At 34.8% G+C, this 27,841-nt stretch overlaps 1 protein-coding gene across 1 annotated transcript; it reads left to right on the top strand.

Moving 5' to 3' along the window:
- The first annotated feature begins 2,113 nt into the window (after positions 1–2,113).
- Positions 2,114–6,647, top strand: LOC120075254 (catalase isozyme 3). Its single transcript, XM_039028471.1, has 6 exons — positions 2,114–2,265; positions 4,089–5,237; positions 5,327–5,416; positions 5,535–5,605; positions 5,936–6,029; positions 6,128–6,647. Exons 1-6 carry the CDS (start codon positions 2,251–2,253, stop codon positions 6,185–6,187), a joined length of 1,479 nt encoding a protein of 492 aa, XP_038884399.1. The 5' UTR covers positions 2,114–2,250; the 3' UTR covers positions 6,188–6,647.
- The last annotated feature ends 21,194 nt before the right edge of the window (positions 6,648–27,841 follow it).

Raw genomic sequence — 27,841 nt, 5'->3', positions numbered from 1 at the left:
TAAATGGTGTCCACTTTTCAAATTAATATTAAATTTATTATATTTCACTTGGATTAAATGTGACCTTAGTTCATAGACCATCTAAACTTATTCTTAAAATTATAGAGAAAAAAGTCAAATATATATCTTCGAAAAATGAAAAATAAATTATTTTTATAGGTAAGATAATTGTTTGATTTTTTTAAGAAAAAAGCAATGTTTTTATTTTTTTTAATAACCTTTTTTTACAATAATTTCCATACCAAATCAATTTTCTGTTTATCTAGTTTTGAATGTTTTCAACTTTAAAAACATCCTTAAATGGTTGATAACAGAACTCAAAGTTTGTAGATTGCATTTAAAAAAGTTAAGGTCCATTTGGTAATTATGGAATTTTTTTATTTTTAATTTTAAAAAATAAGTATATTTCATGTATATTTCTTATCATGATTTGCATTTTTATTAATTATAATGGTTGAATTTTTAACTAAATTCTAAAAAAAATAAAATTGAAAACTACTTTTTTTAAACAATTGATAAAAAGTAGATAACAAAAGAAGAAATTTAAAGGTGGAAATAGTATCTAGACTTAATTTTTTTTAAAAAAAAAAACGAGATAACAAAATGGTTACCAAACATGACCTAAATAGTTATCATGATTTCAAATAAATATTTTAGGTTTATTCAGCTTCAACATTTGTATGTTTGAGGGTATGCTAGTATATCAAATGGTATTCTTAATCTTTAGATAAATATCAATATTTCTTAATCTTATGATGATTGATTTTACTGAGTAAATTCATGAAATTATTAAATTTGGTTAACTCAAAGTTAATAAATTATTTAATTTTTTTGTTAGATATTTCAATATATACAGCTTTTGCTCGAATTATCCGTACATAAATAAAACTTGACTTTTCTATGGAAAAATAAAACCATTGTCTTTGGATTGTCGTATTCTATTTTATTTTATTGATTGAATATGATAGCCAGAAATGAGACTACCTTAATAATTATTGAATAAATTTCAAAAATAAGTTTATATTTTCTTTATGATATATTTAATGGTCTAAAATGGATTCAACCGCAGATGAAGTTTTGAAAGCTTTTTTATCTTTTTATTTTATTATTCTTTAATAGCAACCTTTCAATATAATTAGATTTGAAATTTGAAATTTAAATTGCAAAACGACTTTTCAAAAAGATAAAAATTTTCAATAAAAACATTTCATCACGTTGATTTTGTTAAATTAAAATTGTTTTTAACATATCATATATCATAAACTATATGATATTGTAAAATAATAATTATATAAAATACTTGAAATTCAACTTAATAGTTAACTGATAAATATAAATATTTTTATGGTTTACAAATATATTATGAACCACATTTTCAACTATGGTTTTAATTGTAATTTAATTTCTAAATCTCCTATGAACTATATGTATAAAAATACTGTAAAAAAAATTATAAGACACAACTCTTCTCTTTATTTTCAAATCAACAACCAAATGCCCCAAGTTGGTCTATATCTTATCAAAATTCTTGATGCCAAGACATAGCTAAGAAACATTAGTCATATATTCATCGGACACATAATTTATGGTCCATTATCAACATAGGAAAGAAAATAACAATTCATAGTAACCCAACAAAATAACTTTTTAAAAAACAAAAAATCAAACAATAGAATAATTAATACATATTTCTTATCTTAAAGATGAGAGAATCAAATTTCTAATCCAAATATGAAGAATGGGAGGGGAAAGGAAGAAATAATAGAGTAGAAACTACGTTGAGATATGAATTATGATGCATAGGAGTAATTTGAATATTGGCCCACGTATGATTGTGAAATGACAAATTAGCCCTGTTATAGTGGAAACTAAAGAGAGAGAGAGAGTTGCTTCTATCGTTGGAACGATAAAAGAGGAAAACGACATGGACAATAATACCCTCCAAAAATATCATCCCATTTTGCCACGCTCCTCAGGACCTCAACCTCCTTATTGGCTTCCACTGGATTGCGATCACAAAATGGGCCCTACTCTTCAGACAATAGATAACTACGCTTGACCCTACGACTTGTCGACTTTTCTTTAACCTCAAAACGACACTAAATCAACTGTCGGTAAAAAATAGAAGACCAAACTGTTGAAATTCAAGCATAAAAACCCCACATTCTCCCTCACTTCCTTCAGCACTGCTTCCATTTTCTTCCCAATTAGAAAGACTCTTTTGTTTCCTCTCTTTCTTCCTCAGCCCCCATGGATCCTTACAAGGTATTGCCTTTTCTTCTATTTCTTCTTCAATGCGTTCTCGTTTTGCCCATTTATTTAGTTTCTCTATTCTTTTCGCCGGGGATCGCGGCTGCCGGATTTGCGGTTAGTGATAGCCACGGTGTTTGATCGGGTCAGATCCGACCCGATCGGACGGTTGTCGTCTCCTTTTAATTTGTTTTAAAAAACGTGGTCAAGTCCGGTCAATTTTTCGGGTTTCGAATATGACTTCAGCCGGATCTGGATCTAATTTACTAAAGAAAAGTATATATATATATTTTGAGAGAAAAAAAAAAGAAAAAAAAAAAGAAAAGGAATTTGGTTTAGTTTATATTTGGATTCTTTTCTGCAATTTGATCTCTTTTTAAATTACTGGAAAATCTATGAAATGGATTGAATCAATACAAAATTAAGTTCGATTTGTTTAAGGTTCTTCAGATCATTAACTTGATTGGACCACCTTAACAAAAGTTTTCATCCTTATTTTAATTTTTTTAAAGCATAATAATAATAAATCTATGTGAAAATCATAGTTCGTTCGTATCAAATAAGTGAGATTTTACTTGTTTGTGTGTATAATTATGTTGACTCCATTTATTTACTTTTTTTTGTTTTATTATATGGGAAAAAATTACAAATATATTGATTAGACTTCAAATATTAATAGACATGACATAACTTTTAAAAAGTTTGTATATATAATAAAATTTAGATTCATTTTTCAAAATTTATTGTTAATAGAGGTCTAACAACGATATATCTGATATATTCTAATATATTTATCAAATTCATATCATACATATATTTTATACTTTATTGAAATAAATAAGGGTTTTTTTTTTGTTAATATTTAGAGTAGTCTAATTGCATCTTAGTGCATCACTCCAATTAAAAAGAAAAAAATAATATTAAAAAATTGAATCTTAAAAATATAGCAATAGTTAGATGTCGTTTAGACTACACCTAATCGTTTACTCTCCAATTATTCACACAAAAAAAATTAATTTTTAATCCATTTTTAGAAATTAAAACAAATTGTCACATATCAATTTGTTATTGGATAAAACAAGGGCTGCATAATGGATTAATATAATCCAATATGTATCTAAGTTTTTCTAAAAAAAATTGTCATATGACAACTTGTAATTAGATCGATGGTTAGGTAAGTTATACAAAGATAGGTGCAATCCGACATGTACTCAATTATTTTTCTCTTATGATATTTGGAGCTAGAACTTGTTAGAGAGTTAAAATTGAACCCTTTTTAAAGTTTATTGTTTATTTGAAATCTCATGATTTTGAGGTATTTTAATTTTATATCTTGTTTTACTTTGAAAAAAAATAATAATAATTATGACTAAAATACTTAGATTTTGTCGGATTTTATAAGATTTAAAAGTTGAAAAATTCTAATTTTCAATTAACACAATATATTTAAAAGTCAATACTAGTAAATTCAATTAACATTAAAAGCCTATATTAATAATTTTAATTTTTTTTCCTTCGGATTATCATTGAAATACAAAATTTTAAATACATCATTTCTAATTCTAAACAAATTTATCAGATTTGAAATCATTAACCATTTCTTATAGTTTGTTGAATCGAAAAGGAGGGTTAAAAGTTTATTGTTGTATTTATTTGGAGTACAATATTGAGAATATGGTGTTCGAACTGCTAACCATTTAACTAAGAGTGTGATTTATGACCGCTTAATGTTAAGATTGCAATATATTTATGTAAATTTGAGGTATTATTTGATAAAAGTTAAAATTTAGAGTTCAAAAAACTGATGTGTGTATATATATTTTTAAATTTTTGGATAGTATCGGCCTTCAAGTGCGTACAACACCCCATTCTGCACAACAAACTCCGGCGCACCAGTATGGAACAACACCGCCGTGATGTCCGTCGGAGAACGCGGCCCAATCCTGTTGGAAGACTACCAACTCATCGAGAAAATCGCGACCTTCACCCGCGAAAGAATCCCAGAACGAGTAGTCCACGCTCGAGGAGCCAGCGCCAAAGGTTTCTTTGAAGTGACCCACGACATCTCGGACTTAACCTGTGCCGACTTCCTCCGTGCCCCCGGTGTCCAAACCCCGGTCATCGTCCGTTTCTCCACCGTCATCCACGAACGTGGGAGCCCCGAAACCCTGCGTGACCCCCGTGGATTCGCCGTCAAATTCTACACACGTGAAGGCAACTTCGATTTAGTGGGCAACAATTTCCCCGTCTTCTTCGTCCGTGACGCTATGCAGTTCCCCGACGTCATCCGCGCCTTCAAACCCAACCCAAAATCCCACATCCAAGAGCCCTGGAGATTCCTCGATTTCTGCTCTTACCATCCGGAAAGCCTCCTTTCCTTCGCTTGGTTTTACGATGACGTGGGCATCCCAATCAATTACCGCCACATGGAAGGCTTCGGCGTCCAAGCCTACTCCCTGATCAACAAGGCTGGCAAAGCCCGTCTTGTTAAATTCCATTGGAAACCCACTTGCGGTGTGAAGAGCATGCTGGAGGACGAGGCGGTTAGGATCGGTGGCACCAATCACAGTCACGCAACTCAGGACTTATACGAGTCGATTGCAGCTGGGAATTTCCCTGAATGGAAGCTTTACATTCAGACCATCGATTATGAGGATCAGAACAATTATGATTTTGAGCCCTTGGATACCACCATTCAATGGCCTGAGGATGTGATACCGTTGCAGCCCGTGGGCAGATTGGTGTTGAATAAGAATATTGATAATTTCTTTGCGGAGAATGAGATGTTGGCGTTTTCCATGTCCTTGGTGCCCGGGATTCATTACTCCGATGATAAGATGTTGCAAGCTAGAAGCTTTGCTTATGCGGATACCCAGAGGCATCGCCTTGGACCTAACTATCTCCAGTTGCCAGTGAATGCTCCTAAATGTCCTCATCATAATAACCACCATGAGGGATTCATGAACTTCATGCATAGAGATGAGGAGGTTCATTCTTTTTTCATCTCAATTTGGGTTTCTTTTTTCCTTCTTCTTTCCTTTGGGTTATTGTTACTTAATGTTTGATGGTTCATCAGGTGAATTATTTCCCTTCGAGATATGATCCTTGTCGCCACGCTGAGAAGTTCCCAATGCCACCCAATGTGTTGAGCGGAAAAAGAGAAAGGGTTAGTGTTTTTTATTTGCCTTTTTCTTTTGATTTGTGACTGTGCGTTAATAATGGAGTGAGTAAGAAAGAGACAATAATTAGTGCTGTAAACAATCAACTTTTGTCGTTTTTTCCAGTGTGTAATTCCCAAAGAGAATCATAACTTCAAGCAAGCTGGAGACAGATACCGATCATGGGCACCGGATAGGTACCATATACCAACTCTACTTTCGCGACCATACAACTTATACCAAATATTTTTAAATATAATAAAATATCATTAATAATGATAGATATCAGTTAATAAATAGATATCTATCACAGTCTATTACTTATCATTAATAATATTTTACTAGTAATACACCTAGTTTTGTGCATCTCACTCTCATCACTCATACAAATAATAATAAAATATTTTTAAAAAAAAAAGAAACAAAAAAAATTTATTGGACAACCACCAATTTTTAATATGGTAAATTATGATTAAAGTGTGGATTAATTATGGTTTTTATGTAATGATGATAATGCGGTAATCCAGGCAAGAACGGTTCGTGAGGCGGTTTGTGGAGGCATTATCGGACCCCCGCGTCACACACGAGGTTCGCAACATATGGATCTCGTATTGGACTCAGGTAAATAAATAAAATCAACCACCCAATAAGTTAAGGTAATTAAGTTAGTTAAAGCTATGTTATGTTGATTAATTAACATTATTATGGTGTGTACACAGGCTGACAGATCATTGGGCCAAAAGATAGCGTCTCGTCTAAATGTCAGGCCAAGCATCTAAGAAAGACCCAACATATTGGCCAATGCTTGGTCTTTCCTTCTTCATTTCCATGAAGCTTCAGAATGTGTAATGTTAATATGTATGAATTTAATCTTGGAGGAGGATTTCAGCATCAAATCTATCTGTAAAACGAAAGTTCTTGTTTTAATTTGGTACGAGTCGTCCAACTTTGTTGTTATCTCTGCTTGGGGCTACCAAATTGGGCGTGTTTTATCCCTTTTGAATATCCCCTTTTGGTTGCTTCATTCCTATGAATAAAAGTGGGGTTTTCTTTTTCTTTCTTTTTTTTTTTTCTCTCTCTATCTGAGACCTTGGTGTTGATGGGAAGATGATGAGAGAAAGCACATGCAATGCTGCTTCTTTGGCCTCCACTTCCATGTCAAAACCAATTCCAATGTATTATATTCCTTATGTTACTGTAATAACATTTTAGTTTCTATGACCTTGTGTCTTTGGCTTCCATCGCTCTTTACTATTGAATTGTGATTTTTAAATTTTAAATTTTGTAAATATATGTATAGTTTGGTTTTGATTAACACAACTGTGCATGCCAACGCATTGTGAAGGAAAATGGCACATCAAATTATTTACCTGAAAAGGACAACTCATCATCGTTTAGAATTTTCTATCAGCAAAAGCTATAAATTTGAATTTGTTATTTTGTTATGTCTCTATGAATCAATTTATGTCATGTGTACGAAGGACTTATTCTTCTTTTGTCCTTTTTGGATTACAAGGATTTTTAAACCCTTTGTTTAAATAATACATTATAGCCGCAGAATCCAACATATACAAAGCATATCTGAATATTTCTTTGGCTGTTGTCTAAATATTTTTTTCCCTAAATTTCTCAATAGTTGTTCAACATTTTCTCTAGCAAATGATAGCGCCTCTTTCAATACCCATACCTACGGTAGTTCTCCTTCAAATTAGTTCTTGAATCAAATCACAAACATCAAGCTCGATAAAAGCATTTTTTGTTTATTTTTGCAGTGGGAAAATTTTGCTCTTCCCATCTTTAGAAGCTAGCGCATTGAAGGAGACAATGTTTATCCTACGGTAAATCTTTTGAAAACGTAGTAGACCATCATAATACAATTCAAGAGATCAAGAGAAGAAGATTGTTATCTTACTCACCCAATTTAGGAGAAATAAGAACTTGAATATTTCTTAACTTGCTCTTCTTTCTTTTATTTCTTGCAAATGAGAAATCTTACACATATTTATATTAGTATAAAAGTACATAAAAAACAACAACATTAAATATCAATACATGTGGCTTTTCATCAATACATGAACATACATCAATGTATTTAGTAATTCATGTATCTAACTATACATTGAATCTGAAGTACTAGTGTATGTAATAATGTAATTTGTTTGTTTCAATAAAAGTGTAGATTAATTTTAACATCCTCTCTTAATCTAGACTTTAGTAACTCTAAGTTTTTCTTTGATCTTAACAAATAAGTCAAACTTCAATACCTTTGTAAAAATATCTGCCATTTGATCCTGAGTCTTGCAATGTTTCTCTATCACTTCTTATCTTTAAACCAAGTCTTTGATAAAATGATACTTCATTCTAATATGCTTCCTCATTCTTCCATGAAAAAACTGGATTCTTTGATAATGCTATGGCAAAACCATTATTGCAAAATAAAACAGTCTCACTTCTTTTAGTACACTTCAATTCTTTTAACATCCACCTGAGCCATAAAGCTTGACATTCAACTACAGATAAAGAGATACATTCTGCTTCAGTGGTAGAAGAGCAACAATAGGCAATTTCTTTGAAGTCCATGAAAAAACACCTGAACTGATGCTAATAACATAACTAGATGTACTTTTATGATCGTCCACATTACCGCCCCAGTCACTATCACAAAAGCCATACAATACTGATTCTAGAACTTTCTGTTGGGTTTTATGTCCTAAAACTCGTAGTTTGTAAAATGATAAATATTTTCTATAATCAATAAACTTATATTGATTTCATAAATTGTATGAAAGTCTAAATCCAATAAACTAAGGCTCATGACTATTACATGAGTACTTGAACTTTATGTGGAGACATAAGAGTGGACCAGATTCGAGCAAATAATCAAAATGATCTATAGTACATGAATAAGGTTGGGTACTTTATTCTGGTAACACTATTGGATGCAGCCTACCCTGTAGTTGTTACAAAGAGTTGTAAAGTGCTACATACGATATGATCCTAATTCGTACATGTTATGACATGAGGAGTAGGGGCATCCTATGCAATGAGTTTGCATAAGATCAGACCAAGAAATGAGTCACTCTTACTTTATAACATTGTTTACTGTATAAAACTAACTATTTCACTTAGATGACCTAAGTAACTCAATCTTAATCCTGAGCTAACTATGAACTCCTGTTTATTCAGGATTATCCTTAGATTTACATAGGTGAGGGTTGACTCAACATCGTCGGCTCAATAAGCCTCTCATTTCAGGGGTAAGACCTAATAGATAGTTGGGGACATAGGGTGTAAGACGAAGTTCACGCCTACTCGACTTAGGGATAGGAGAAAGGTTGTTCTCTCAAGTACTGAATCCAGATCTTGAACAAGGGCCCACCCTCTCACTGGGTTGAGAGAGTTTGGTTTAGTGATTGGATCACAAACCAATTGTTCATTAGAGAATCAGTGGGAACTTGAGAAATAAAATGTAATCTCGGGGGTAAAATAGATATTTGACCCAACAGTTATAACGAATAACCTGTGAAGGATCGACTTGCTGATTATGGTTAAATCATGTGGACGTAATATATCTACAATGAAGGGAGTGCAACTATGGGCTTTAGTGGAGTGACCCTAGTTAATGAATGGGAATTAATCTGGTCTAATGAGTTTAGCCAATTAATCTTGGATCGTTGGAGCTCATGATCTATAGGTCCGCGAGGTTCCCCTACTAGCTCGTAATGAACTAGCTCTAGAATAGCATGATAAGTTAACTTGAAATGTTCAAATTAGAATTAAGGGAATTAGTAATTATATGGGATATAATTACATGTTTAATTTGAGTATTAAATGCAATAGGAGAATTTATATTTAAATATGATTTAAATATATAAAGATGGATGTGTGTAAAAATTAATTTAATATTTGATATTAAATTAATTAAGTTTTATTTAAAAATTAAATTTTTTAGTTTTAAAATAAAAAATGGATTTTAAAAAATCAAGTTTTGATTTTGAGATAAAATTGGAAAATTGGAAGAAAAAAATACACAAAATGGAAAAACAACTTTTTCCATTATCCATCTTCTTTATGCTCACACATTTTCCATTTGCTCTTCTTCATTTTACTCCAAGCATGAGTTGTAACTCATGCAGCTCTCTTCCGTCCATGATGATCTGCTATTTATTGAAGAGTTTGGAGTGAATTTCGGGCATACAATCAAGAGAGAATTTTAGAGAAAATTCGTGCTGAAGAAAGTGTTCTTCAACAAGATTGCTGTTGTGAGCAATTCTCCTTCATCCCTTGATTCAAGCTTGTTTTAAGTCCCACAACTCAATCTAAAGCACCAAGAGAATAATGAGGAAGATCTTAAGGTGGTCTGCAACAAGATTTGGAGAAGTTTGCAGCTGGAGATCGTGCTTTGAAAAGGTTATACAAAGGTATATCATGAAACTCACTTTTTTCTACAAGAACATGCTTTATATGTTGCCAAAATTAATAAATTAGAGTGCTTAAATGATCCTTATTGCTTCTGCTGTTGTTGATACATTCCTACACTTTCTTGCAATAAATTCCAAAATTAATGGTGCCAAGAATTTAACGAAGAACTCTTTTACCTGCTTCCTTATGACTTTTCTTCAGATTTGTCATGAATCTACTTAACAATACTTACAACAAATAAAATATCAGGTCTTGTTGTCATCAAGTACATCAAGCTTCCAACTAAATTTCGATACAAACTTGGATTAACTTCTTCTCCAATATCATTCTTGCTCAATTTAAAGTTTGCATCCATAGGCGTGTTGCAAGGAAATGCATTTTTCATCCTAATTTTTTTTCAATAAATCACAAGCATACTTTTGTTGTGAGATGAAAATTTCTCCATCTTTTTTATTAACTTCAATTCTGAGAAAATAATGGATGAGACCCATATCATTCATCTCGAATCCCCTTTTCATGAAATTTTTAAAATCACCATACAACAATTTATCATTTCCAGTAAAAAGTAAATCATCAAAGTACATCTTCTTTGACATAGAGTGCATGCTCATATGGACACCTTCGAAAGTGTTGGAAAAGACAACTCGGTGAACTGGACAGCAACAAATGAGTGAACGGTCATGAAATGATAGTCAGGCAAGAAACGAAACCTACAAAACAGAAGCTCGATGCGCCTTTTATATGCCTGGAAATCCAACTAGCGCATATGGGATTTACATCGAACCCACATTGATCTATCTCCTCAATCCCTCCAAAACATGGGTGCCCCTTGGGAACCAAACCCATAGCCCAAGGTTGGAGTACAAAAAAAAGACTCCCCTTTCAAAATTTATCAATGTGGGATTCTCAACCAAGTTTGGTTCCCTTCTGTTTCTTTTTTTTTTTTTAATTTAAAAATTAAAATTTCACCCAACAATCCCCCACTTGAAAATTTTAAACATAAGAGAAACAAGTTTTTCATCGAGCAGTTTCAGTCTTTATCAAACTCGCAGAGGTTGCTTCAATTCATACAAGGCCTTTTTCAACTTGTACACCTTTTCTTCTTCTCCTGTTTTCACTTAACCTAAAGGTTGTTCAACTAATATCTCTTCCTTTAAGTATCCATTCAAAAAAGTGAATTTTACATCAATTTGATAAACTTTCCACCCATTTTGAGCAGTTAAAGACAAAATCAATCAAATGGTCTCAATTCTTGTCACAGGAGTAAATATTTCTCATAATCCACACCATATTCCAGCTTATAGCCCTTTACAACAAGTCTTGCCTTGTATTTTTCAACTTTACTATCTGACTTCAACTTTGTTCTGTATACCGATTTTACTCCAAGAGCTTGTTTGTTTGTCGGAAACTCCATTAACTCCCATGTTTCATTTCTTTTTATCACATCAATTTCTTGATCCATTGCAATCTTCCATTTCTCATCTTGGAACGCGTCATCAAAATTTATAGGATCTACACTAGCAACTAATGAAAAATTAGCAAAATGATCATCATCAATTTTGCTTGTAGCAATATAAATTTCTTGGAATATTCCTCATCCTCTTTGGTGAGATTTTATCATCACTTATAGAAGATGATGATGAAGATGATGCCACCGGTTGAATTTCTACTTGCTCTGAGCCTGAGCACCTCCACTCCCATCCATGCTAACATGAAATGGGATTTCAACTTCACCAATAACATCCCAGTTCTAGGATTCATCTTAATTGGAAATCACATCTAGGGTGATAACAATCTTTCTCGACATAGGATTATCCAATCAACAAGCTTTGGAATTTTCATTATAGCCTACCATAATACATTTTTCAAATTTATCATCAAACTTGCCTCTTAGCTTATCTGGTATATGAGAATAAGCTATACTCCCAAACATTCTTAAGTGATTAATACATGGTTTCTGTCACACCCCGCCCCAGACTACCCTTTGAGCCTAGGAAAGGATGTGACTGCAACAGTTATCAACCCTTTTGTTGACACTTACTGCCTAATAACTCTTGCGGAAATAACTCTGATACTAATGAACAAATTCAACAATCAACTGATTAAGTCAAGGAGGTAAACAACAACTGATTTAGTAGGCCCATTTTTTATTACAACACTGTAACGTTTGTACAACTCTGAGACTTAACTGCAAAGTTTACAACAACGACTGTAAAACCCTCAAGAAGTGTAACTGTGGCATGTGGCAGACCTTGACCTTAGCAAAACCCTGGAACTTCTCACCTTTCGCTACCTGGGAAGGAAAACATTTGGAAAACGGGATGAGCTTGCTAGCCCAGTGAGTGACCAGAAAACTGATTATGATCAAAAGAACTACCCCATACTTGCGTACTTTTACTCAGATACCTTCTCAACTGTGTTCTTCAATATCGAGCTACTCGGATACCTTTTCAACCGTCCTTCGGTATCGAGTTTCAAATAAAACTAGTCATACAATGACTTTCTTTAATAAAACTTAGAAAACATGTCTTTATCTGAAAGATCTTTCTTTAGCACATGGTTTCTTAAAAAATTGAAAATATTTTAGTCACTCACCTTGATCGTTTAGGAACTTTCCTTTCTAGAAGTTCCTTGGTCACCTCGGGCTCCCTTTTGAACCCTACGATCTAGATTCAATTTAATGCTCAGATTACTCATAGTTCTAGGCTTTATCACGAGATACTTCCTTCTACAAATATTCTCTAAAATGTCTCAGGAAGCTTACCTCAAAATCTGAGTTCATAAATTCTCGTGGTTTGGCCAGAATCTTCAAAACATCAAGACTGGCCAGCTTACATGACAGCTCGACCCTTCTATCTTGTCCTCATTCTCTAGCCCGATTCCTTGGAGCTTCTTCTCCGGCAGCCCTACCCTGAAAATTAGACTTGCGTAGCTTTCAGATGGATTTAGAATCACATCAAACGCACGAGTATTTTGGGAGAACTCCTCGTCCCACGTTGATGCTATTTCCTGTCCTTTCTGTCCGATAGTATCTCCCCTCTTGGAACCTCTTGACCAATGCATGGTCTTGCTACCAACGCATAGTCTCCTCCCAATACACTCTTCTTTATGTCCTTTGAAGAGAATTTAAGTTCCCATCTAAAGTCCTTGGCCCTATTTATAGGCGTCCAAGATTTCTCTAAGGCCGACACCTTCTACTTGGCCGCATGTCCAAGTGTCTTTTCCTTACACTATCAACGCAATCTTGCATCATCGAAACCCAAGGTGTCTTTCTCCCCTTTTACCAACGCATAGCCCTCAACTTTGCATGTCTTCTTATGTATCCACCTCATTTTCTTAAGGCTATAGATTTCCTCCCAACAAGCCACATGTCTAGATGACGTCCTTGAATGCGTCCATCCTTCATATGCGTTCATCCTTCATATGCATTCATCCAACTTCATATGCGTTCAACTAGGATAATGACCAACATTCCTTCAACGCATAGTACTAGCCTTGTCCTATGCGCCCACATGCTCTCAAATGTCCAACGCATAGAACATCACCAATGCATAGTACATCACCAACGCATAGCATCCTTTGGGTCGACTTGGTTCTCAACTCAACACCTTAAGGCATAGCTCACCATCGCCTAGGTTCTTGCTAACACATCTCTTATAACCAACGCAACCCTCCTCATTTAACTTGTTACCGCAAGCCTTAACAACACAAGGGCAAATCATCATGTGTCCACCTTAGCTCGTTCCATCGCATAGCTCATACCTTAGCAAGGCTGCCATATCCATCGTATCCATCGCATCCATCGTCGCATGCCTCCATCGCATACTACCATCGCATTCCTTCGGCCGCATGCCTCCAATGCATTCCTTCGGCCGCATGCCTCCATCGCATACTACCAACACATTCCTTCGGCCACATGCCTTCGGCCGCATAGACGCATACCATCATGTCCAACGCATCCATCGCAACCGTCGCACCTCATGCATTGATCTAACTTTCAAAAGTAGTGGCTGCCGCATGCGTTATTCTTAGCCCTACTTCAAACTCTCTCTGTGCCCAAGTCACCTCTCAAAACTTTATGGCCAACGCATGGCACTACATCAATGCATAGTCCAACACTTAGTCACTTTCACCTTAGCTTCCACCGATGGTTACTCTTGGCAATGCCTCTTGCCAATACTTCGGCCAATCATGCGTCCAACCTTACAAATGCATGGTTTCCTTCTCAACTTATGCATTAATGTCTCCTAACACTTCACGCATGGGTCCTTTTTTACCTTACACTAAGCCAATATTTCATTAATTAATGTTTAACTCAAAACTACTCAAGGAAAATCTATTCAACACTTAGAAATTTCCTTCACTTCAACATAGGATTTAACTTTCACTTAGGTAATTCCTTTTAACACCTGCTTAAGTAAGGAAAATGGAAATCCGGGTTTCACAGTTTCTCACTGCACCATGCTTCATAAGGAGTCATACTTGGAACACTCTTTGTTGAAGCTCGATTTAAAATGTAAGAAGTGCATGCAACAACATCTCCCCAAAACTCATTTGGCATATTTTTTGCTTTTAGCATACTTCTCGCCATCTCCATGATCGTTCTATTCTTTCTCTCTACAACTCCATTCTATTGTTGAGTCATTCAAACGAACATTTAATGATGAATTCCTTGCTCCTTGAAAAAATTATCAAAACTATATATTCTCCACCATGGGTAGATCTCAAAGTTTTTATCTTATGGCCACTTTGATTCTTAGCTAAAACTTTGAAAGATTTAAAACATTCAAATGCTTCACCTTTTTCTTTCAAAAAATAAATCCACAACTTCCTACTGAAATCATCGATGAAGGTTATGAAATATTGATTACCTTCGTTTGATATTGTACGCATGGGACCATATATATTTGTATGAATCAACTCGAGAGGTTTGAAGGCTTTCAAAGCTTTACCAGCAGGAAATGGAACTCGGTGATGTTTTGCAAGTATACACATGTTCGGATTGGTGTCCTAAATCTCTCTTGTATTCTCGTAGTTTGTAAACTCTGTATAAACAAATTGTTATTAATAAAATAATTGTTACTTTATGAGCATACATTCGATCCAATAAACAAAAATCCTAGGTTATTTATGTAATTTAAACATGTATGTAGAGACATATAGGCGGATCATGTTTAAATGATAACCTAAACGATCTGTAGTAGATGGATAAGGTTGGGTACCTTATCCTTGTGACACTACGGATATGACATGCTTTGCAAATGTTACAAGTGTTGTAAAGTACTACAAATGATCTGATCCTGGTCATTCATGTAGAGACATGTGAGCGAGGGTATTCTGTACAAAGAGTTTGTATAAGATCGGACCACGAAATGATTAGTCTCATTATATAACGTTGTTAATAATAAAGACTTACATTTCACCAGGATGACCATAGGTGACATGACCTTAATCCTGAGTGAGTGAACTTTTACCTATGAAAGTGGTCCTTTAGTTTGTATGGGTAAGGGTGGCCACATCGCCGACTCAATATGCCTACCATTTTGGGGATTCATTTGATTAGGGAGCTGGGAACACAGCTACACAAGACGGAACTCACTTCTTCCCTAATGTCGGGGTAATTAGATAAATTACTCCCTTAAGGGTTGATTTCGGGACTTGAAAAATGTGGCCACACCCTTTCTTGGCCTGAGAGGAATTTGGTCATAATTGGACTATGACATATTGTTCATTAGAGGGATCGGTGGTACTTAAGGAGTTAGATGTAACTATAGGGGCAAAACGACAATTTTGGCCCAATTGTACTTACGAGCAATTTATGAAAGGTCATCGCACTGTTGACCAGTTATATCCAATAGACACAGAAATATATCTGTAGTTTGAAGAGTGCAACTGTCGGTCTTTAGTGAAGTGACCGAAAGTTAATAGATTGTTGGTAATTTAATTAAAGAGTTTAATTAATTATCGAAGCACCATTGGAGCTTCAATCTATAGGTCCATAAAGTCCCATTTGTAGCTCAGCAAGGATTATTGAGAATTAATTTTGGATTTATTTGAATTGTTTAAATTAATTGAGGGAATTAAATATGATATAATTAATATAATGTATTCGATACATTATAATATAAAGTTTATTTTGAGAGGAATTAAATATTTGAATGTGATTCAAATACTAATTGTATGGATAAGATTCATATAATTAAATTTAATATAAATGTAATTTATACTAAATACCATGTATTATTGAGAGAAATAAAACTTTAGGTTATATTGTATTTGATACAATATAATAACTATAGGTTATGTATTATATTTAATATAACATATAATATAATATATATATATAATATATATAATTAATTAAATTATTTTTTTTTTAATTTAATAAAGGGGAGAGAGTTATAACTCTCTCCCTTGGTTTTTCTCTTGATAGAATGTGTAAGTGGGGCAGTTCAATTTTGAATTATCAATTTCCATCTTCTTCAAATAAGCTAATTGAGAAGCTCTATGTGGTGGTGGTGGGCATTTCCATCTTTTACACTCAAGGTTTTCTTTAGAAAAAAAAATTCCCTCTCATCCTCTCCTCCCGCTTCCTAAAATTTTAGCAGAGCCCACCTCTCCTGCTTATTCTCAAACCTTAACAGAGAATACCAGAGGTTCTCTTGTGGTGGTGGGCATTTGGGTTGCTGTATTTTTGTTCCAGTTTTGAAAAGTTCATGATCGGAGAAGGAATTACGTGAAGACCTTTTGGCTTCAAGGGTAAGTTGTTCTTTTCCCTAATTCCTTCCTTTTAAGCATGTTATATTTTATTCTATAATGCATAATTTTTTGTTATGTAAATTGGAATTATGTGAAATATAAAAATTGAGAACGATCCCGCTTCCGCTACAGAACTTCACCATTCCTTTAACACACTTCACAAATATTTGTCTCATGGTTGATATTTTGTATGCCCCTCACCATATGGTTTTTGCACATATATGATAGTGATCCATAATTCAAGTGACCATATCGAAAATGCCAAAGCTAGGATGAATCCTTCAATATGCTACTAAAACAAAATATTTGTCCATATGTAAATTTAAAAGGAAACATCTTATTAACTGTCATTTTTACTTTGACAATAAGATCACTAGTCTGATCTTTGATTGCACATACACCACCTTTAAATGAAGCTTTTAGACCTCACTGAAGTAGTTGGCTGATACTCAAAAGATTATGCTTCAAACTTGGAACATAGAACACATCCACAACTCATTTTGTGCCTTTTTTCGTCTTAACAAGAATATCATCTCAACCTTTGACTTGCAATCTGGTATTATCACCAGTTTTCACTTCACTTTGGAGAGATTCATCCAAAGTAACAACTATACTTCTATTTCCTGTCATGTGGTTACTACAATTACTATCAAGATACCATGTAGGCTCTACAACATCATCTTGAGCACTACATGCAAGAAATAGAACACTTTCATCATTGTTCTCCTCTTTATGCATCATGGTGGAATTTTCATCTCCACTTTTCGGTGCCCAACAATCTACATTGAAATTGACTGTATTTTTTGCAATTAAAACATTGAATGTGAGAAAAATTACCTCGACCACTTCCTTGGTTTCTACCAAAGCCTTTTCCTCTTCCTTGAGATGAAGAAGAATTTTCTTGTGGATTTTCAGAATTCATACCATTTTTATTATCATAGTTTCTTCCACCACTTCGTCTGTCACGACCACCACATTTTCCACGAGTCCACCTCTAAATGAAGTTTGCATCTTAAAAGCTTCCTCAGGATTGACATAAAATTGTTTTAATCTAAGCTCATGGGATTGAAGAGAACCCATCAAACTATTTACAGACAGTGTAGATAAGTCTTTTGATTTTTCAATTGCAACAACAATATGCTCAAACTTTCTTTGCATACTTCTAAGAATCTTTTCTACAATTCTTTGATCATGTACTTCTTCACCATTTTTTCTCAAATTGTTGACAATTGCAAGAATACGATTAAAAAATTACTCAATAGTTTCAGTTTCTTACATCTTAATGCAATCAAATTCAGATCTGAGAGCTTGTAGTCTTACCATTTTTACCTTATCTTCTTCTTGATAATGGATTGTAAAATTTCCCAAGTCGACTTTGCAAAAGTAGCAAGTGAAATTCTCTCGAAAATAAATTCATTAACAACTTGATAAATGAAGAATAAAGCCTTCTTGTCTTTCTTACAATTTTCTCTCAATTTAGAAATTTATTGATTTGTGAGTCCATTCTGATTCTCAACTTCAGTGTATCCTCTTTCAACAATATCCCACGATTCTTATGAGGTATATAACACTTCATTTGGATACTCCACTGATTAAAATTCTTCCCACTGAATCTAGGAAGTTGGGATTGTAACATGTTACCGTTTGAAGCCATCTTTGATCTTAGCTTTGATATTACTTCTTGAAAACGTAGTAAACCCTCATAATACAAATCAAGAGAAAATAGAAAAAGATTGTTCTCTTACTCACATAATTTAAGAGAAATAAGAACTTGAATAATTCTTAACTTGTTTTTCTTTCTTTTATTGCTTATAAATGAGAAATCTTACACATATTTATACTAGTATAAAAGTACATCAAAAGAATTAACATTAAATATCAATACATGTGACTCCTCATCAATACATGAAAATTCATCTCAGTATTTAGTAATTCATGTATCTAATTATTCATTGAATCTCAACTATTAATATATGTAATAATGTAATTCATATATTTTAATAAAAGTTTAGATTAATTTAAACAAAATTAGCCTCCCAACCCTATCGCTCCAACGTTTGCACATGTCACTACTTAAGGGGTGATTACAGTTGAGCAAACTACATTATGAACTTCAAGCTTTGTTGCGATTTCATCAGCTACGATAAATCCTAAATATGAATCTTCATTAGTCATTGACCAACTCGATGCCCATATATAAAGAGGCATAAAATGAAAACTCTTACCTGCTAGTTCACTTTAAAGACTTTTTTTTCATCCGCTGTGATTAGGTCTATCGCACCATGGGGGTGGACTTCATGTCACACTCTGCCCCAGATTACTCTCTTAACCTGGAAGGAGATGTGACTGCAACAGTTACCAACCCTTTTGCTGGCACTTATTGCCTAACTAACTTGTTTGACCTGTCTTAAATCCTGGTATACATTGTTGGGTTTTATGTCTTAAAACTTGTGGTATGTAAACAATGAAACTTATTCTGAAAAATTCAATAAGGTGTTATTGAATAGATGTATTGCTTATAAGAAATCTAATAAACCTAAAAGCCCATTAACTATTGGATGAGTGCTTGAACTTTATGTGGAGACATAAAGGTGGATCAGGTTCGAGTAAATAGTCAAAATGATCTATAGTATATGAATAAGGTCGAGTACCTTATTCTGGTAACACTATTAGATGCGGCCCGCTCTGTAGTTGTTACAAGGAGTTGTAAAGTGCGACAAACGAAGTGATCCTAATTTGTTCATGTTGGACATGAGGAGTGGGGGTGACCTTGTGCAAAAGGGTTTGTACAGGATCGGACCACGAAATTAGTCACTCTTACTTTATAACGTTGTTTACTATTTAAGACTGATTATTTCAAAGCGATGACCTAGGTAACTTGACCTTAATCTTGACCTAACTATGAACTCTTGTTTATTTGGGATTACCCTTAGATTTGCATAGGTGAAGGTTGGCTTAACAGCGCTAGCTCAATAAGACTCCCATTTCAAGGGTAAGACTGAATAAATAACTGGGGACATAGGGTGCAAGATGGAATTCTCTCCTACCCCCTTTTAAGGATAATAGAGAGGTTGTTCCCTTAAGTACTGATTCTGGGTCTTGAACAAGGGGCCCCACCCTCTCATTGGCCCGAGAGGAACTCGGTTTTGTTGATTGAGTCACAAAACAATTGTTCATTAAGGGGATCAGTGGGACTTAAGGAACAAGAGGTAATTTCGGGGGTAAAACAGAGATTCGACCCAACCATTATTACGAACAACCTGTGAAGGGTTAACTTACTAATCATGGTTATATCGAGTGGACATAATATATCTACAATGAGGGGAGTTCAACTATGGGCTTTAGTGGAGTGACTCATTAGTTAACGAATAGGGGTTAGATCGGTCTAATAAGTTTAGCCAATTAATCTCGGATCGTTGGGGCCTATGATCTGTAGGTCCACGAGGTCCCCTACTAGCTCGAAAATGGTTTAGTTCTAGAGTAGTGTGATAAGTTAATTTGAAACGTTCAAATTAGAATCAAATGGAATTGAAGAATATATATTTAAATATGATTTAAATATATGAAGATGGATTTGTTTAAAAACTAATTTAATATTGGATATTAAATTAATTAGAATTATTTAAATTGTTTAAATAATTATTTATTAATTTTATTAGAAAAATTAGTTTTTAAAGTGAATAAAAGTGATTTTAGAAATAAAAAAAATGATATTTTAAAATAAAAATTAGATTTTGAAAATAGGAAATTACACAAAATGAAAAATGAGATTTTTCATCCTCATCTTCTAAGTTGCTCACAAAGAACCCACTTCTTCAACCTTCATTTACTCCAAGCATGAGTTGCATCCCATGCAGCAAATCTCTTTGCATGATCGTCTGTAATATATTGAAGAGATTGGAGTGATTTTGAGAGTTTAAACCGACTGAATTTTTCTAAAAAATTCGGGTAAAAGAAGATGTTCTTCACTTGGGTTGTTGCAATGAGCATTCTCCAAATTTCCTTTGATTCCAGCTTATTTTGAGTCCCACAACTCAATCTAGAGCACCAAGAGAATAGTAGAGAAGATATTGTGGTGGTCTGCACAAAGATTTGGAGGATTTAGCAGTTAGAAATAGAGATTTCAACGGTTCTTCAAAGGTATGTTCTTGAAACCCATTAAACTCTATTTAAGCATGTTTCCGTTTCTGCCAAAATTAATGAATTAGAGTGCTTATCGATCCTAATATCTTTCGCTGCGTGCTGGTATCAAAGCATCATATAAGTATTCAATTTGGTTTAATTTTGGTTTGGTGGGTGTTTTATATGAAAATATGAAACTGTTGTACTGATATGGTTTTCTGAGTTTTGGCTTTTAATTTCTCTTTAATTTCCCGTTTAAATTTGTAATTGGCTCTTGTTTGATGAGCTTATATGTCTTCCCAAGAGTCTTTAATTTATTTGGAGTCATTAGAGTTAAAATTAAGCTGTAATTTGAAGAAACAAGCTAAGAGGCCGAGTTGCAGATTCCAGAAAATAAGCCTCTATTCATATCGTCATTGAGCTTTAGTAGCTAAACGATCGTTTAGCTTCATGCGTTAGACAAAGTGAAGGAAAAGATAAATGATCGTGTAGCTTCGAGCATTGATTGTTTAGGTGTTGTACGCTAGATGATCATGTACCTGTTGGAGCTAAGAAGTGCGTTGTATTGCTATGCGATAGTACTAAGCAATCATGTAGCTTCGGGTGGGAGTTAAGCGATAGTTGTATTGCTTACCTTTGATCAAGAGCTAAGCAATACGTTAAGTTGCTATGCGATAGCACTAAGCGATCGTTTACCTCTATGCGATAGCTAAGCGATGCATTGTAATGCTAAGCGATAGCATTAAGCGATCGTTTACCTATGCGCGGCAATTGGGCGATGCGTCGAAAGCTATGCGATAGAACTAAGTGATCGCTTACCTTGTGCACGCGCTAAACGATCAAGACGCGGCACTAGACGATGGTGCTAAGCGATCGTGTAGTAAATGTCTGGCATTAAATGATGGAGCTGCATGATAGTGTTGGACACTAAGTGATCGTGTAACGTCCTTCGGCACTAGAAGATGACACTATGCGATAGAAGGAAAACACTACACGATCATGTAGCTTTGTTAAACGATATGCGTTGGTTGCTAAACGATCACGCAAACACTAAACAATGAGGCAAAATGCATGACGATGGTCGTCATTGCTAAACGATGAGACTTAGCTATATATTGAACATGAGCAAGAGTAGCCAGTTCAACTGGTTCTCTTAAGGTCTGGTCCGATTCAACTACAAATAGTTTGGTTGGTCCGATTCAGACTCTGCTGGTCCGATTCAGATGGTTTAGGTCCGGTTCAAGCAGTTTGAAGCGGTCTGAGCGGTGTTGAATCTATTTTTGTAATAGTTAGACTTTTGTTTTCTTGTTTTTGCCAAAACTAAACTATATTAGTCTGTGTTTAATTATTTATGCATTGGATGTAGGTTATAATTAAATAAATCTTTTATGTGCATATACTATGCCATTTAGATTTAAAATCCCACCATAGGAAGCATGCAACATGCATTGAAAGTATGTTATAAGTTGTTATAATATATAGTATGTATGTTAGGGTTTCTTGTATTTAATATAATGGTTATATTAAATATTGAATGCATGTATGTTGTGGATGTTTAGTATGTCTAAAGTTTTATAAGTTGTTATAAAATTGGGTTAGAAATTTAAGATCCATAACGAAGAACATCTGCATGCTCATGTAAGTTAACCACTTGTTTTAATAGTTAAAATAGGTCGTTAAACTTGTAAAACTAGGGTTAAAAAATCAATAGGTATATAATCCTATTGAAGACTGGGGGTATTTAAGTTGACAGTCTACGGAACACCTCCTACCTAGGGATTATAGCCGAATAATTGAGCATTAGTAACCGGTTTTATGAGTATTTCGTGAGCGATGTGAGGTAATAAAAGGGTTTTTCACCTAGATATCGTAGGTTTAAGTCCATTTATAAGTGTTATACTTGGATAAACCACATAGACTTAGGGTTATTTTTATTAGCTGGAAAATAACCTAAGTATAAATTTACCCAAAATTAGAACACTTCAGTGGTAGTCATTACTTCTATATGATAGAGTTATTAGAAGACTTCAGTAGGAGATTAATAACATACATGATATTTAATTCTTAGCTCTTGCATCCCTAAAAGCTCACAGTCTGGATTTAAGCGGTACTTGTGTTCACCCACCTGGGAGTGACCTCCCAACGAAAAGTATTTTTTAGCTTAAATTTAGACTCTGGTGAATAAGGGGAAGTTATTCGAACAGAAATCAAGTGTACGATTTGAACTACCACATCTTCACATAGTTCACATCGTGAGATTCATATGACGCTTCGTGTCACTCTGGGAGTGACCTCCCTATGGAAAGCAGATGTATGCGTCAATATCAAGGTGAAGGAGGAAGTAGTTCATAGTAAGTGAGTGAAGGAAATGTGTCAACATATCCTGCAGTCTTCTCTATTAGTTTGGACCGTGGGATTCCTATGTTGCGCATGCTGGTTAGCTTTAAGCGGTCCTTTGCTAGTCATTTAACGATGGCTATCCCTACGGAGGGTTGTAACATAGGATTTGGAACAACTCAAACTCCAGAAATGGATAGGATTTCTTTGGTCTTAGTGACCTCTGACGTCCGAAAATGGCAAGTCTACACTTACAGAATTATTAAGTGTTGTGACCTTTGACCAAAAGCGGTACCTAAATGACTATTGGAATATGAGTTATTCTGGAGATAGTATCTATTCAAGAATGTCTTGATGTAGTATCGTTGCAAAAGAATAATCTTGGATACATTATTAAAATTGCTAAAACTTGATTGGATTTATAATTTCAGAATGGCGAGTTCAATAATACAAGTGTTGACATTGGATAAACTTATTGGGGATAATTATGTGAATTGGAAATCAAATTTGAACAAGATACTTGTGATAGACAATCTGTGGTTTGTCTTAATTTAGGATTGTCCTCCCATTCATAGCTCTAGCACAAATTGAAATGTTTGGGATGCATATGAAAAATGGGTCAGGGCTAATGATAAAGTCTGTGCTTATATCCTCGCCAGCCTATCTGATGTCTTGGCCAAAAAAGCATGAGAATATGGGTACTGCCAAAGAGATTATGGAATCTCTGCAAGGGATGTTTGGACAATTGTCCTTCACCCTGAGGCATAATGACATCAAGTACGTTTACAAAAGTCGCATGAAAGAGGGGACCAATGTTTGAGAACATGTTCTGGACATGATGGTCCACTTTAATGTGGGAGAAGTAAACGGTGCTATCATGGACGAGAGAAGTCAAGTTGGTTTTATTCTAGAATCTCTTTCGAAGATTTTTCTGCATTTCTATACAAATGCATTGATGAATAAAATTGAATACAACTTGACTACTTTACTGAATGAGCTATAGGCTTACCAGACAATGTTGAGAACAAAGGGTCTGGAGTCAGAAATAATTGTTACTACTGCCGAGAAGAGAGGAATGTCCTCCAAGCCTGATGTTGCCTCATCTTCAAAGAGTAAGAGTATTCCTGTGAAGAAAGGAAAAGGGAAAGGGAAGAAGAAACCTGCTGGAAAGAAAGTCAATGATAACGTTATAGATAAAGGGAAATGTTTCCACTACAATGAACAAGGGCACTGGAGGAGACACTACCCTCAGTATCTTGCCGAGAAGAGATCTGAGACAGGTAATCAGACTAATTTTTCCCTGGGACTGTTTGCTCAGCTCATTCAGTGGGAGATGTTGCTATGTGTAAAGAACAAATTGTATATTTTTGTGATAAATAAAATGTTCATTTTCAAAAATCATGTTTGTTCTAATAAACTTCTGTTAATAATCAAATTGTTAAAAGCCATTAGTAAATATTCAAATATTTAAATGGCTAGATCAAAGTATAGAAAGTTTAAAATATTTCTAGATCTGACTGCTAACAAAGAGTTGTTGAGATAGGTCAGATGCTTCTTACTCAAAGAGTTGAGAGTACCTCAATGTAGTGGGAGGAAAGTGTGCTTCCTGGTCATTATTATGATGCAATCCCCATATAGTTTTATCAAAAGCCTATTGTATACTAACATGTTTGAAGGAAATCAGAACTGAGATTTCCATGAGCAGTGGAACAAGACTATTCCAAATTACAATCATGAATGAACATATATTTATAGTCGACTTCAAAACAAATAGTTATGTGATTCATACAGAAATTACAGCATGAATAGATACAAATGTACAGAGGGAAAACTGAACGCACATAGGCAGAAGCATCTCCACGCTCCGATGTGCACTCTAATCGAACAACAGCAACCTCGAATGCCCGATCTACATGACCACAACACCACACGAACATAGAACGAAAACTTCGCGCTCGTTCTCAACGATCTCCTCAGTTATGATCTCCTCCACAACAGCGAACGGCCTCCACAGCATCACGAACGACCTCCAGAAAACCTCGACGGTGTCGAGTTGAGTCTGACACCACCAATAAGGCGACCTTGGTATTCTCGGTGTGAGAATCTAGAGGGTGGGCTCTATTCGGACTTGGTATGAGGCAGACGAAGGGAGAAAACAACGATCGTGTACACGACTGGGCAAGTAGGAGATGGCAGAGACCTATCATATAGGTCGACACCCCATCGTTTAGATAAAGCTATGCGATCGTCTAGCAAAAGCTATGCGATCGTTTAGCTCGATCTGTCACCTACAGACTCTGTATGATCGTTTACCTTGGGCCAGTGACGTCTAGAAAATCTATGCGACCGTTTAGCTCGCACTTTCATGATCGTTTAGTAAATCCATATTTACTTGACGACTTACGTGAGTTTCTTTTTCGCAGAGAGAAAACTCAAAAAACTTTTTCAATCATTTGTAAAACTTCTTTTCAAAAAAGGAAACCACTTTTCTTTTAAACTCACGGTTAACATGATCCAATTACCACCCACTACTTTGGTTATTTAAAAGGAAAAGAATTAATTATCCAATAATTAATGTTATTATAAACCTAAATGATAACCAACTTATCATACTATATTTATAACCTATAGTTTTAATATTTTATCTCATGAAACATATAAACCATAGTTCTTTTTCTATTCCATGGTACTTAAAGTAAATCTCATTTACATCAATCCTCCACTAGATGTATCTCATACATCAAACCGATTATATCATATATAATCAAAATACCTCTTGTCAATTTGAACATTTCAAATCAACACCAAGAACTAATCCTCAACACAATCCAAGCTACCAAGGGAACCTCATGGACCTGTAGCTCCGAAGCTCCAATGATATGTGAATAATTGACTAAACTCTTTAGTCACGGGATCCACCATCCGTTAACTATCAGGCACTCCACTAAAGATCGAAAGCTGAACTCTCCTTACTACAAATATATTATGTGTCCATCTTAACCAATCAGTAGTGCGACAACCCTTCACAGATTGCTCGTAAGTACAACTAGGCCAATAACCATTATGCCCCTATAGTTACATCTGTCTCCTTAAGTATCAGTGATCCCTCTAATGAATATAAATCATAGTCCTACTATGACTGAGTCTTCTCTTCCAAAGAGAAGTTGTGGCCACTATGTTCAAGCCCCGGAATCAGCCTTTAAGGGACCAATCTCTCTACTTATCTCTACTTCGGGAAAGAAGTGAATTCCATATTGTGGATTGAGTTCCCAGCTCCCAGATCAGACAAGTCCCCAAAAAGGTAGGCATGTTGAATTGGCAAATCTGGCCACTCTCACCCATACTAATCAAAGGACCACCCTCAAAGGCAGAAGTTCCCAAAACACTCAGGATTGAGGTCGTATCACCTATGGTTGTTTAGGTGAGATGTAAGTCTCTAGTATCAACGGCATTATATACAGAGTCTGATCATCTCGTGGTCCAGGTCTTATACAAACTCTTTGTATAAGACACCCCGCTCCATGTCTTCACATGAATGGTTAGGATCTACCATCTGTAGTAGTTTACAACACTTGCAAACCTCTACAAAGCGGGTCGTATCTGTTGTGTCACCAGGATCAGGTATCCTACCTTAATCCTTATACTACAGATCGATTTAGGTTATCACTTAAGACATGATCCACTTTTATATCACATATACATGCTTAAGTTCACATAAGATAACCAAGGAGTTTTATTTATTGGATATGAGTAAATGTCATAATTAAATAACACTTATTTTATTCATTGAACAATGTGTATCTTTAAAAAACAACGAGATTCCGGGAGAATTAGGACATCAATCCCAACAATGTTTACAATAATTCTCTTGGCTAAAGTGTTTGAGAATTACCTAGTAGGATTAGGAATACCAGATAACCTAGGACAAGTGGGAAAAATATCGGGTATAGAGATACCGAATGGTAAAAGATGGGTATGGAATTCCCTGGTTTATTGTATTTCTCTATAAAACTTAGAACCTCAGTCTTATATATCATATATATAAGTTACCACTAGAGTTTTAGTCCAAGTGGGAGTTTGTTGGGTTTTATGTCCTAAAACTCGTGGTATGTAAACAATGGAACTTATTCGGAAAAATTCAATAAGGTGTTATTGAATAGATGTATTGCTTATAAGAAATCCAATAAACCTAAAAGTCTCTTGACTATTGGATGAGTACTTCAACTTTATGTGGAGACATAAAGGTGGATCAGGTTCGAGTAAATAGTCAAAATGATCTATAGTATATGGATAAGGTTGGGCACCTTATTCTAGTAACACTATTGGATGCAGCCCGCTCTGTAGTTGTTACAAGAAGTTGTAAAGTGCTACAAACGAAGTGATCCTAATTCGTTCATGTTGGACATGAGGAATGGAGGTGCCCTTGTGCAAAAGGGTTTGTACAAGATCGGACCACGAAATTAGTCACTCTTACTTTATAACGCTATTTATTGTTTAAGACTGACTATTTCAAAGCGATGACCTAGGTAACTTGACCTTAATCTTGAGCTAACTATGAACTCCTGTTTATTCGAAATAACCCTTAGATTTGCATAGGTGAGGGTTGGCTCAATAGCGTCGACTCAATAAGATTCCCATTTCAAGGGTAAGACTGGATAGATAGCTGGGGACATAGGGTGCAAGATGGAATTCACTTATACTCGCTTTTAGGGATAGTAGAGAGGTTGTTCCCTTAAATGCTAATTTTGGGTCTTGAACAAGGGGCCCCACCCTCTCATTGGCCCGAGAGGGAC

The sequence above is a fragment of the Benincasa hispida genome, chromosome 4, assembly GCF_009727055.1.
Source record: "Benincasa hispida cultivar B227 chromosome 4, ASM972705v1, whole genome shotgun sequence".
Lineage (NCBI taxonomy): Eukaryota > Viridiplantae > Streptophyta > Magnoliopsida > Cucurbitales > Cucurbitaceae > Benincasa > Benincasa hispida.
Note: the sequence above shows the minus strand (reverse complement) of the source record. Positions and strands in the feature narration are given on the sequence as shown.

Bases quoted from the DNA above. Each gene is read 5' to 3' on its own strand.
- LOC120075254 (XM_039028471.1), top strand. The intron at 5,238-5,326 runs GTTCATTCTTTT...ATGGTTCATCAG, and splicing joins TCATGCATAGAGATGAGGAG to GTGAATTATTTCCCTTCGAG. The intron at 5,417-5,534 runs GTTAGTGTTTTT...CGTTTTTTCCAG, and splicing joins TGAGCGGAAAAAGAGAAAGG to TGTGTAATTCCCAAAGAGAA.